General features: G+C 49.8%; 1 protein-coding gene across 1 annotated transcript in view; it reads right to left on the bottom strand.

Moving 5' to 3' along the window:
* The window catches only part of TRIM71 (tripartite motif containing 71), a 69,451-nt gene extending 62,134 nt beyond the window's left edge, over positions 1–7,317 (bottom strand). The window contains exon 1 of the mRNA XM_059162188.1: positions 5,814–7,317. Within this exon, the coding sequence (XP_059018171.1) occupies positions 5,814–6,668 (855 nt within the window). The 5' untranslated portion in view covers positions 6,669–7,317. The remainder of the gene's footprint in view (positions 1–5,813) is intronic.
* Positions 7,318–13,389: the final 6,072 nt, after the last annotated feature.

The raw sequence follows: 13,389 nt of genomic DNA, 5'->3' as shown, positions 1-13,389 counted from the left end.
CCAATTTTTCTGGAGTCCTGTCAGTCAAAACAGTCAATCTGGTTTCAGTCAACTCGGTTTGTGGGTATAGACAAAACCTCAAAGGGAGAGGAATAATTTAGTACTGAACAAGCACGAGGTCACATCAACTGAAGAGGAAAGATGGATCAAGCTTCCTCTCACAAGTCACAATGCTTGAAAGGTCAAGAGAAAGGGGGAAAGAGTGGGCTGCAATGGGTGGCCATCTTGCTCCCTTTAGGCAACTGTAATTCTTTATCAGTATCTTTCTTTTGCTCTCTTGCAAAATAACAGATATGGCAAAAACAGCCTTACTGAGCCAAGCCTGACTCTTTGTTAGTGTTTGGGGGGAGGGAACACTACTTTGAAACTGCCTGCATGGTAGGATACTTCTCAACCTTTTGCTTAAGTGTCACAAAGAATGACACCAAAATGGTCCTTTATTCACTAAGAATGAATGCATCTAAAATAAACCCTGCCCTGAGTGAGGAACTGAGACAGAGAACTCGCAAGACTAAGCAAACCATGTGACTTTTAAGTTAGCACCAGAGAAAATAAAATTGGGGAGGGGAAGGTTAAACTTCAGAGATACAGATTATTTGATAAGTTAACTTCTCTTTAATCAGAAAAACTTATAAACCCTTTTTTTCCTGGCAAACTACTTCGACAAAGGCATTTTTAACTATTTCACCTCCTCATTTATAGCTTCCCCCAAAAGCTAACTCCTTTTCTATGTATGTACCACGTTTGTAAAATGACAACACAAAAAGCAGAACAGCTATGTTCACAATTTTATATGTGAGAAGAAAGTGGTTTCCATTTTAAGTAATGCTTTAGGAAACTATACATGTTAATGCTCGTTTTCATGTCCTTCAAGCTGAAAGGACTCTAACAATCTATAACAGCTAAAATGGGAGCGAGAACTAGGGTGTATAAAGGGAATTTTATTCTTATCTTCAAACACTTTCCGGATTTCTTTATTCCATGTCCTAGTATTTAACTTGAAAGCACCTGAATCATAAAGAATGTATAGTAATATCAATGGAAAAACTGCAGTCTGGGAGAAAGTGCCTGTTTTCTTCCTAAAATATCTTTACTGCCCCCACCAAAAGAATTTGATCATTGTAAACAAAAATTTTACAGACGAAAAAGCAAGTCTATGCAACCCTAAAACCAGTGTAGTTTACTTTTTTGGGAAGCTAAAGCAGTCACAAATGGTTCCCCAGACTGCTGATACCACACTGACCTCAAATATGACTAGCACATTTTAGATAAGCTTATGCCTGTGAGGTAACCTAATGAGCACAGGCTTGCCAAACTAGCCATGACCCACCTTCCCTGGGATCCATGTTGATAAAATCCATCCCTATGCACTTTAATAGAAGGCTGGGCACATTCCTCAGCTCAAACTTTAAAAACCCCCAGATTACATTCAATGCTACGGAATTAGGATAGCAATAATGAACATTTCGCTCCCATAGACCTTCATCAGGCATTTTCTTAATTCAAGAGACTTCAATGTATACGCATCTACCCACTGAACTGGATTCAAAGCATCAAGCTCCAATTATTTCCAAGGTATGTATGGCAATTTTGGTTTTCTGGCAAATAGAGTTAATGTGTTAAGCAGACATATATTCACCAAATCATGTAAGAAGATGGGGTGCAGGGACGCCTGGGTGGCTCAGTTGGTTAAGCAGCTGCCTTCGGCTCAGGTCATGATCCCAGCGTCCTGGGATCGAGTCCCGCATCGGGCTCCTTGCTCAGCAGGGAGCCTGCTTCTCCCTCTGCCTACCATTCTGTCCGCCTGTACTCGCTCTCTCTCCCTCTCTCTCTCTGACAAATAAATAAATAAAATCTTTAAAAAAAAAAAAAAAAAAAAAAAAGAAGATGGGGTGCAGAAATACTAGAACGCACAAATCCATTTTTTTCGCTCTTGTCCTCCCAAAATGTCTTTTGGTATACATTTTGTAATTTACAAAGCATATACATGTAGTTTAAAAACATGCTTACGCTGGGGATGCATGCCTGAAGAAGCTTAGACTTTAGGAATGTAGAATTAATTATTAGTACCAGTACTGGTAATATCCCCATTCACCATGACTTATTCAAAATAAGACACTTATCCATTCCACAACTATTTATTGTAAGGCATCAAACAGCCCTCCTCAAAATGGTTTGAGTGGTTTCCTGGGGAAAGACAATACCCCAAGCCCAGGATGGAAGGGTCAATATTCAAGATCATACTGGGTTGGAATTCTATAATTTATATTTCTAGAAAGCCTTTAAAAAAAAAAAAAAAAAAAGCACAACGCAGGGACTAAATATAAATTGTATCAGCACCAGCACCCTATTTTCCATCTTGGAGACTCAGGAAATTCCGCTCTCCCGGGCCATGCCTAACTGGGAACAATATTGCCATCGCTGGTGGGCTGAGCTACAATGTTTCCCTTGGTTCAAGATGGCAACTGTGTCACCCCCACCGCCCATCGCTAGTGACAGGGCCTTTCCCGGGGACAGAACACGTTCAGATCCCACTTTGCTTGCTGCCGTTTACAGAATGCCCTTCCACACGCAACACACACACACCCTGGCCGCCCCCACCTCGAGATTTGTGCTTCCAGGATCGACTCCAAGGCAGCAAAAGGCTCACATCCTATATATCACAAATACAATTAGGGCACTCCTCAAAGCAGCCGGAGCAGCACGCTTCTAGACGCACTTAACTCCTCGCTCAAAATATGTGCACACCCCTTTCTAGAGGACGCTTTCTCGGGTGCCCGCGGGGAGAGCAGCGGCCTCGGCGGGGAGAGCAACGGCCACTGCGGGGAGAGGAGCGGCCACGGCGGGGAGAGTAGAGGCCACGGCGGGGAGAGTAGAGGCCACGGCGGGGAGAGTAGAGGCCACGGCGGGGAGAGCAGCGGCCACCGTCCGCAGCGTCCGCACCGCTAAGGCGGCCCGAGGCTGGCTGGCCCAGTCGCGGCAGAGGCCCACAGCGGCGCCACCTCCTCCGCCTCCTGGGCTCCCTCCTGTCTTGACCGCCGCCCGGCCAGCGGCCCCACACTTCCCGGCCTGCCTGCCCTTCCAGTCTGGCGCCAGCAGGCCTTTGAACTGACCATTCGAAGGCACGTAATTAGCGAAAAACCCCATACGTTTTGTAAGTGAGCCACAATTCCTTTACCGTTCTGTAGGAAAACCCAATTCCCTTGGGTTTTGCAGTTACATTTTAAAACAAGTTCTCAAAGCACCACCTGGTCAATCTTGACGAGCCATTTCCAGGGGGATTCTTAAGGAAAGCGGTGGAGAAAGAAAGACCCTACTGGCTGCCTGAGCATCCCTGAGTGTCCCAACTGTTGGAGGCACCCTCGCTAAAAATCAAGGCGGGGGATGGGGGCACACAGGGTCCCAGCCTCCTTCCCAAGGTCAGGTGGCAGCACTGTAAGGCAGGGCACCCTGAATTATTTAATGGAGCCTGTTGACACAGAAGGCAACTCAGTAAAGAACATTTTAAAATTGAGGTAGATTACAAATGCAGAAAAATAGGTGTGTTTAGAGATTCCATCCATCACAATCAAACAGAAGACAGTCACCCTCCAAAGAGCCTTCATGCTCCTTTCCCAGTCAGAGGCATGTTTTTTTAAAAAGAACAGTATTCCCAAACGGTTCCTGATCATTTTTTTATAAAGGAAGAATTTGTTGAGTGGGACCACTATATGAACCTGGTGCTTTCTCTAACACTTGGGTCCTTTATTTGCAGCATTGGTCTGTCACATTTAAAAATCAAAATTTCTAGCTTTCTAAATGCAGATCTCTGCATTAAAGATCTAAAAATTAATTTCCAAGTTTTCTTCTTTTAAATGAATGACTGAGGGGAAGCAGAATTCTGCTCAAAACAGAAAATTTCATTTTCTAGAGAATATTTAGTTAAACAATGTAGGATCTTAAGGTCTTTGCCAAAATTCAACCTGGTATTGCATGACTTATGATGTTAGTTTTCAGGGCATCCAGGAACCTCCAGGGCGAGGGGAGCTTCACTTCTCACTTTACACTCTCTCTTACAAATATAAGACTTTTTTACAAGTCTGGCAACACTGAGCATCTTCTGTTTTAGCCCAAACAAAACGAATATGGATCTTTAACTGGGAATATAAATAAAACCTGACATTTAAACTCAACTGCTGGGAGGGAGAATTCAATCAACGGCCCCTCCCAGAAAGGAAATTGTGGCGGATTCAGACGCTATATCTCCCTCCCTTCACCGGCCCACCCCCTTTTGACCCTAATCGTCAAGTGATTTGACTCCATCTTTTCATTCCTGGGCTTCAAGATCGGTATTTAGTTCAATCATTTTTCTAAAAGTGATGAAAAGAACAGACTACAAACATTAACCTACGAATGTGGAAACTTTTAAGAGGAGTCTATCCAAAGCTTAAAAACTAAGGAAAAGAATGCCCCCTAGCTTAATACCTAGAAGGAAACTTAAAATGCAGCGCCCACAACAAGTAGATTAGAATTTCAACTTTTTTCCAATAGGAGACGCCGGCTTAAGGCCATCAGGCAATATAGCTCCGCCCTCCTCCCCAAATAACAGGTTAGCAATGGAAAAGACTGCGCTGTGCAAGCCTCTGCCTTGCTCGGTGCCAGCACGCCGGTTCCAACTCGTAGACAGCAACTCCCACTAGGACTTCTAAAGTCTCTGCCATCTGCTCTTCCTCCAAGACCATAGGTATTACACACACATCTCACAGGTCTCCAGGTAGATGGCTTAAATTAACGACCCTCCCACCAGAGCCGGCTCTCCAAATTTTTGGTCCCTTGCTGTAGTGGGCTCAGGTAAGTGGAAGGTCTCAGGTTTATGCGACAGCCAGAAAAGCGAACTCAAACCCAAAGGCTGCGGTGCAGCCCTCTGACCCTGCGCCCCCGGGGTTCGAGTTGCTGCAGATGAGTCTGGTTTTGCTCCCCGGGGAAGTCGAGCCCCGGGCTGAGCGGGGTGGAGACACTTCCCCAACCAGGGAAACCAGTTCCTGTAGGATATCGAAGTCGGGGCAGGCGTGAGCGGCCCAAGGGGCTCCCAACTCGGTGAGATCAATGGGCAAGGTCCCCCTACTCTGCCTCTCGCAAGCGCGCACGTGGAAACCAGGTCTACACAGACACACGCATTGCACACCCACACAGCCATCTCCATCCAGGCTCATACCCTACCTTCAAAAGCCCACAATCTGCGAGTATGACAAAAACGAGAAAATATGCTCAAAGAGGGCACTCAGTACTCCGGGAGGCCTGTGGTGTGCCTGTACGGGGGGCCACGTCTACACAGATACTGCTTCATCCGGCATCTTTAACAATTTGCACGTTTTGTCAAACAGAGAAATAAGGAAATCAAAAATCCATAGAGAAGGGGTGTTCTCAAACCCCAAGAGCCATCAAGGGAGAGGGTTCTCGCGCACGGTTACTAGTTCCCCCACCGACACACAACCCTAGCTTTTCCCGGCGCATGCTGAGTGAACAGAATGGGTGCCACAATTTGCCACACCGAAAATCGGATACAGAAAAGAGGGGACTCCGCGTCTTGAAACTCTTCCGCGGCCCCTCGCAGCAAGCACACCAAAGCTAGACTTCTACACACACTTCGCGGGTAATGGCCTCCTTGGTGGCAACAACTGCAAAGTAGGCAAAGGAAAAAAAAATCCAGAGAGGATCCCGCCACACCCCGCTTTGGACCGGTCTGGAGGACCTTGGTGAGCAAGCACGCGCGTCCTCCGTAGACACAAGCCCCCGCCCGCCTCCGCCCCCCAAGAGGCCGCCAGCGCACTCACCTCATCGTCGTGGTGCTGGCAGAAGCCGAGGCGCTCGGGAAACACCGACAGGATGGAGAAGGGCGCGCCAGGGAAGGGCGGTCCGAGCCCGAGCTGCTGCGCCGCTGCCGCGGCGGCGGGACCTGGCGGGCCCCGCTCGATGTAGTGGTCCTTAGTGAGGCGCACGCGCTGATGCGCGCGGACGCAGTTGTCGCACAGGTGCTCCTGGCAGTCCAGGCAGCGCGACGAGGCCGCGTTGCCCTCGTCGCAGGAGCTGCAGCCGTGAGGCCGACGCAGCAGTAGCGCGGAAGGAGAAGCGGCGGGACCGCCCGGCGCAGAGCGCGAAGGCGCGGGCGGTGGCGGCGCGGGCGGGAGTGGCGCCGGGGCCGAGGCGGACGCGCGCGGGTGCGCGTGGTGCGCGTGGTGCCGGTGGTTGCTGTGGCCGCCCGCGCCCGCCGGGGCTCCGGCACGCCCGTTCTTGGGCGGCGGCTCGTCGGCAGTGGCCACCACAGCGTCGAGCAGGTTGCTGAGCAGGAAGGCAGACGAGGGAAGCGCATCCATGCCCGCCGCCTCGGCCAGCACTACTTTCTGGTCACACACAGGACAGCGCAGCTTGAGTGGCTCTCCCGGCGCGCTGCCGCCCGCCGCCGGCAGCCGGTGCGCTTCAAGGCACGGGCGGCAGAAGGCGTGCAGGCAGGGCAGGACGTGCAGGCGGCGCGCCGCGGCCCCCGGACCCCCGCCGCCGCCACCGGACGACGTGGACGTCTGCGAGGACGACGACGACGCAGACGAGTTGGAGGAGAGCGGCGCCGGGGAGCCGCACATCTCCTTGCACAGCAGGCAGATCTGGAAGTCGGTCTCGGGGAACGAAGCCATTTGCAAGCCGACTGGGAGGAGGGAGGAGACCAGAGAGGAAGAGGAGGAGGATAGAAGAAAACCGCCGAGGTGGGTGGGGGAGCCGCCGACTCACTCAGAAAAATGCATCGATCGGGCCTGCGATCCGGGGGCCGGCTCCAGAGCGGCACGGCCCGCTTGGCCTCGTCGCGCTCGGCCCGCGCGCTGCCTGCCCCGACGCTGCGGGCATCAAATGCCACTATCTAGAGGCGACACAGATTCCTCCCGGAGGACGCGGAGGCTGCGTGCCTTTCGAAGCCGGAGCGCCGGAACAAGTCCGGACAAGCGAGGGGCGAGCGGGGGCAGGGAGGTCAGAGGACTCCCGGGAGCAGCTGAAGCGTCGTTCTCCCTAGCCGAGTAAGTCCCCAAAGTAGAGTCTGCTGTGCAATCCCAGTCCCGGCGGGTTACGCGGAATTTGGTTCCGCGAGTATTTGGTGCGTTGCTCTTCTTTCAACAGATTTAGTTAGTCTCTTCTTGGGAGAGGAAACCTCCCCAAACTACTAAAGGCGGGAGCGGCGCGACGCCAAGCCCGTGTCCCCCCGCGCGACGCCGGCTGCCCCGCCGCATGACGCGGCGGCCAGGGGCTCCTGGGTGGCCCGGCTTGCAGCGCCCGGGGCTTGCGCACGGCCGGGCGCGGCCTCCCCTGCAGGGCGGTCGGCCCCTCCGCAGCGGCAGCTATTGGGGACCCGGCCGCGACCGCACGCGTGTAGTACGCACGCGCGTCCCACGCGCCTCGATTCTCCCGCGCGCCGCCTAGCTTGGCCGCGGCTGCCGGCGCTTAACACGCACGCGCGCCCCACGCGGCCCCGGGCCCTCGTGCCCCCGCCTCGCCTGGTCTTGGCGCCTCCCGCGCGCGCTCCTTCCCCTCCGGTTTAGCCGCGTTGCAGCGCGGGGCCGCAGGTCCCCGCGGGCCGTCCTGAATTATTCATCGGCAGGAAGATATTAGATGTACCCGCTGCCCGCTCCGCGCGAGCCGTCGTGCAATGCTATCCGAGCTCCGCGCGCGCCCCGCGCCCCTCCTCCTCCTCACGTCCGTCCTCTCTGAAACCTTGGCAGCGAAGGGGGATCACATTTCCTTTGTCATCGGGCCATTTCGCCCTCGCCTTGGTCCCCCCTCCGATCCCGAGCCGCGGGGACGGAGCCTCCTCTGGGGCGCGCTGGAATCAGTGGAACCGGCAACGGCCCAGCTCGGTGAGCTCGGAAGCCGCGTGGCCAACGCTGCTGGCCCGCGTCATCTTCTTTCTGGAACGAGTCACCGACCAAGACTCGGGTGGCCCCGGCCGCGCTACGCCTACCGGCCTTTGCTCACGCCGTGCGCTCTGGCCTCCTGGGGCTTTGCACAACTCCCCCAATTCGGGCTGAGTGCGTGCACGCGCGCGCGTGCCCCTCTTTCTCTGCTTTGCCGCCTCTTCCTCCTTCTCCTTCTCCTCTCTTCTCAGTACGCCGGTTATTGGGACTGATCGGAATTCGGAATCCTTTTAATCTCCAAAGGAGCAAACTCACTTCCGCCGGAGTGCTGGGAGGGGGCTGGGGGAGGGGACACAGGGGAGGGGGTTCCAGGCAAACAGGAAACATTAGCCCTCTCGGCTCGGCTCGCTTTTGTGTGCTCCCTCCCTCCTCCCTCCAACCTCCTCCCTTCTCCGTGCCGCTGGGGAGATGAACGCCCCCGGGCTTCGGTGTGACGACCTTTGAAACCTTCCGAGAGAGGAGTGGAGAGCGACTCTTATGTTTATTTAAAAAAGAAAAGATTTCATTTTGAATCCTGGTTCAACAGAGGCTGATATCCCCTGCCAGTGAGGTCTAGGTCCCCCTCCTTTTTTTTTTTTTTTTTTTTTTCCTTTTTACGTTTTCTAAGGACTCTGCATATCAACACCAAAACACACACTTGTGTGCAACTGGATGCGTGGAATTTAACGAATCCGAATTCCGATCTGCGGAGAAGCCAGTTTCCTTTTGAGTTTAATTGGGGGGGGGGGGGGGCAGAGGGCAGCTGTTCAGGAGAGGCGACCCGGGTGACGGCCCCACGGCCATCTGGGTGGTGTCTGAGACTGCCTGGGCAGTTCTGGGAGAGGAACTTGCTTGGCCCTGGAAAGAGACTGACTTAGAGGAGCAGAGAGGGCCACATACCAGGCTTCAGAGGGTGTCTGGTCTGAAGGCCAGCTGGTGGAACAATTGGCACATCTAACACTGTCAAGCTGTTAGTTACATCTTGGATTCTACTTGTACAGGCAACTACCTGAGTGGATCTCAAAAACCTCTGGTGATAGAAGGAAAAACCCAAACACAGAAGAGTTCATACTGTGTGATTCCGTTTACAGGAGACTAGAACAGGCCACAATTAAGCTGTGGAGATGTGAAAAGTATCCTTGGGAGTAAGGGGCTTGGACTGGGAACGGGGATGAGGGAACCCTCTGAGGTGCTGAAATAGAAGTGTATCATTGGTGTATACTTTTGTCAAAACTTGTAAATCTGCCATTTAAGATTGTGCAAAATTTCACTGTGTGTAAATTGTACTTCAATTAAAAAAAAAAAAAAAAAAAAACTTGTCCAGCCTAAATAACCAAAAAGATAAAGAAAAGGAAAAAACAAAACATACACACACAACTGTATCATCCCCAGCTCCTCCTTTGAATTTGTGCATCAGATCCAGGAGTTTTCCAGGGAAAGATCAACCTGGAAAGCTCTCAAATCAACCCAGCTGGAAAAACGAGCTGAAGGACTCAGGCTGCAAAAACATCTCCCTACAGGGACAAATCCATCCCCAAGCCCAAGAATTGCCCTGAGTTGGAAGAGAGCTTCCAGGTGGAGGAAGAGCCTGGCAGCCACCCCATGAACACCCAGGTCCTCTGGGTGTTCTGCCCTTGGAAGGCTTCCTCAGCACCTGGAACGAATCGAAGCTGAGGGAGCATTCACTGAACTGTGCAAAGAGAACAAAAATGTCCCATAAAACCAAAACATATGTTCATTGTATCTCAATAAAATACAAAACAAAGCTCCTTCTCTGCCAATGAAAGAGAAGGAAACCTCTTAGACTTTAAAGATTAGGGAGGAGCTTCTGTTGCTACCATGTACTGCCAAATACGAGTTTCTTCCATAATTTGAGAGCTGTATGTAAACATGTACATGCTCCCACGTGAATCTACGCACTCCTATAGAATTTTCCACCATACTGGCCTAGCTCCAGAGTTGTAGTATTTCTAGGGTTTGTTTCTTTTCCTTGCTTTGGTTAATTTTAATTCTCTCTCTCTCTCTTTTTTTTTTTAACAAAAACAAAAGAAAAACAGATGGGGGAAGAGAATTGCCAGAAGGAAGATGGCCCCAGAGGGTCAGAAAAAGCCCCACCCTCCAGCATCTAAGAAAAAAGAGGTGCCAAGGGTGGGGGGGGGGGTGTGTGTGGAACCCTCTACAGTCCTCTTGGTCATAAGACTCTAGATAGTTTGCAAGTGGATGACCAAGATGAAAAGCCAACAGAGACATCCTGGAAGAGCAGGAAGGTTTAACTCCAGGAACAGGAATCAAACTTGACAACGGTTGGTGGGTTTGTTTCCTGGGGACAATTGCTCAGAATAAACCAAAAAGAGAAGAAAAAAGAAAGAGAAGAGAGAAAAAAGGTTTTGATTTCTTGTCATGAAGTAGCTTCCCTTTCTTTCTTTTTTTGAATTGACAGGACATTGCCAGGAAAACAGGGCTGCAGTGTAAATTTTTAAAGTAGCACATTCCTAGTTTCCATTAAGACCATTTACCGAGGCAGGAAAGAGGGTAATCTTTAGAGCAACTGATGAACTCCACTTGTATAGAAATATAGTTGGGTTTTTAAAATATGGTGTAGTGATACAGAACAGTTTAGGATTAGACTTTCTAAGGCTAGAGCTTATCCATCAGAAGAATAAGAGCCACATATCCAGATGAAAGCCCCAAGACAGTCCCCTGCTATAAACTAGTATTAAATTTTTCATTGCCACCCTAGCTAATAAACACTCTCTCTTAGCAAGGGAGGAACAAGCAGCCTTCCAGTTTTCTCTCCACTAGGTAACATTAGAAAGGGAGTATAAATACATTCATTCCTGAATCCTGAAAATAAATCATTTGTATTTTAATAGCCACTTTTAAAAGAAGCCAGCCCTAAAATTATGTAGAGAGTAAATTTGCATTTTTTTTTCAAATTCATCTCTATTCATATTTTGTTTTCAGAGATGACACTAGACTGCTGCTCTCTCAGACCTGGGGGTGGGATGAGGGGGTAGGGTGGCTAGACCACATTTCCATCATCTGCTTTTTTCATCTGGTCCTTTAATTAAATATTTGATGCATCACGTGTTCTGTTGTCAAAATTGTACCTTTCACCAGCATCCTGAGGGTGCATTTACATAATTTTTAGGTACATAAATCAGCAGAGTATTCTTTTTTAGACATTAAATAAATATTACATCACAATTACTATTTTGAGCCATGAGCAGGCTGGTAACCAGCTTAACAGACGCTCTTGAATCATTGCCTGCATCCTGCCTGTTGGGGGTGGGGGGTGGAGTTCTACACACCTGGCCAACTCTTGACTCTACCCTGACTCTGGCCTTGAAATCATTTGACAGACGTGTGTCAGCTGTTTTCAACAACCTCAAGTTAAGCATAGTGGCAAATCAGACGATACAATGTAAGCTCTAGTCACCCAGAAATGTATGGTCTGCAGTAGAGATACTTGAATTGTACATACGGAAGGTAAAAAAAAAAAAATCAGTACGCAGCTTTGGAAGTTAAAGGAAGTGCAGAGCTCAGCTAGGTTTCTAACCCAGCTCCACCATTCAGCAAGTTAGGTAAACTCCCTGCACCTCAGATTCCTCATGCTTTGTAACTGGTGGAAACTCCTAGTTAATCCAGGATCAAAGCACTGCTAAATATACTGTGCCTCTTATAGCACCAGTCACATGTAAATGAGCAAGCCCACGTTTAAATCTTAGCTTTGTCACATCATTCTATCATTGCCTTACCACTACGTTCCACGGGCCCTCCACATCTCATACAGGCAGTCATGTACTTTTTCCCTCCCTAACAAGAGTTGCCATCTCCGCCTCTCCCCCCACCCACTCTGCTCTCCAGGCCCCAGTGCAGCTGCCTGTGGCCCACCATGTCGAAGCGAAGCTCTCAGCCTAGATTTTTTTCTTTTTAAGATTTTATTTATTTATGACAGAGAGAGAAGGAACACAAGCAGGGGAAGTGGGAGAGGGAGCAGCAAGCTTCCCGCAGAGCAGGCGCTGATTTGTGGGCCAATGTGAGGACTCAATCCCAGAACCCTGGGATCATGACCCGAGCCAAAGGCATACACTTAACAACTGAGCCACCCAGGCACCCCAAACCTAGATTTTCTAAAACGAAATGTGTGTCTTTCCTAGGGGCAAAAAACAATAAAGGTTGTTTTTAAGATGAGCATAGCAGAAAATCAAAATATGTCTAAATCAGTACATACTGTTAACCCTGTGCAGCTTCTTACTTCAGATGCTCTCTGATTTTTTAGCTGAAAAATCTCTATCGCATTTAAATTTCCCTTTTTTGGCCTAACTCTGACCCTCATTCATTCCACCTGTGCCAAATTTCAAGGGCTCCCTCCTACCTAAAAGTTAACTCAGAAGGCTTAACCTGACAACCAAAGATCTCTCTGCTCTGTCTCAAACCTCCATTTCTGTCCCTCTTTAACACAAACTCTGCCCACCGCCTATCTATGTATATCCCAGTTCAACTGCTTCAGATGCATTGTCTTTCACTGACCCTGGCTATTTTTGTCTCCAGGACTCCCAGAGCTTTCATTGAAAGGTGGGCTCTATTCCCCCTCCTCTAGAGTCTAGGCCACTCCAGCCAAGGGAGCATGGCAGAAGTGATGCTATGCCCCTTCTGGGCACAATCTTTTTTTCTTTTTCCTTCAAGATTTTATTTATTTATGACAGAAATAGCGAGAGAGGGAACACAAGTACGGGAGCTGGAGAGGGAAAAGCAGGCTCCCTGCTGAGCAGGGAGCCCCATATGGGGCTCGATCCCAAGACCCTGAGATCATGACGTGAGCCCAAGGCAGATGTTTAACCGACTGAGCCATGGGCCCAGGCTTTAAAAGAACTGGCAGCTTCTACCTTTGTAGCCTGAGCCACCATGTAAGAAGTCTGACATCCTTTCTGGAGAGTCCCATGGAGAAGGAAAGGGGCCCAGAGCCTAGGCTCCCACCCACTCCTGACAAGGTGCCAGGAAATTGAATGAAGCCATCTTGGATCTTCCAGACCATGCCAACCTGAATACCACCAAGTTTGCCACAGAGCATCACTTCACTGAGCCACTTTGAATTCCTGATCACAAAGCTGTGAAATAAAATTAAATGGTGGTTGTCATAAGCCACTAAATTTTGGGGTCATTGGTTACATAGCAATAAATAATTAGGACACTCCCACTCCAGCCTATTCCACATTCTCTGTCAGATCAATGTCCCTAAGTTTCCTATTTCTTTAAAACAGCTTTATTGATGGAATGCCTGGGTGGCTCAGTGGGTTGGAGCCTCTGCCTCCGGCTCAGGTCATGATCCCAGGATGGTGGGATTGAGCCCCGCATCAGGCTCTCTGCTCAGCAGGGAGCCTGCTTCCCCCTCTCTCTCTGCCTGCCTCTCTGCCTACTTGAGATCTCTGTCTGTCAAATAAATAAATAAAATATTTAAAAAAATAAATAAATA

Source organism: Mustela lutreola, chromosome 2 (assembly GCF_030435805.1).
Source record: "Mustela lutreola isolate mMusLut2 chromosome 2, mMusLut2.pri, whole genome shotgun sequence".
Classification (NCBI taxonomy): Eukaryota; Metazoa; Chordata; class Mammalia; order Carnivora; family Mustelidae; genus Mustela; species Mustela lutreola.
This window is presented reverse-complemented; position numbering and strand designations above follow the sequence as displayed.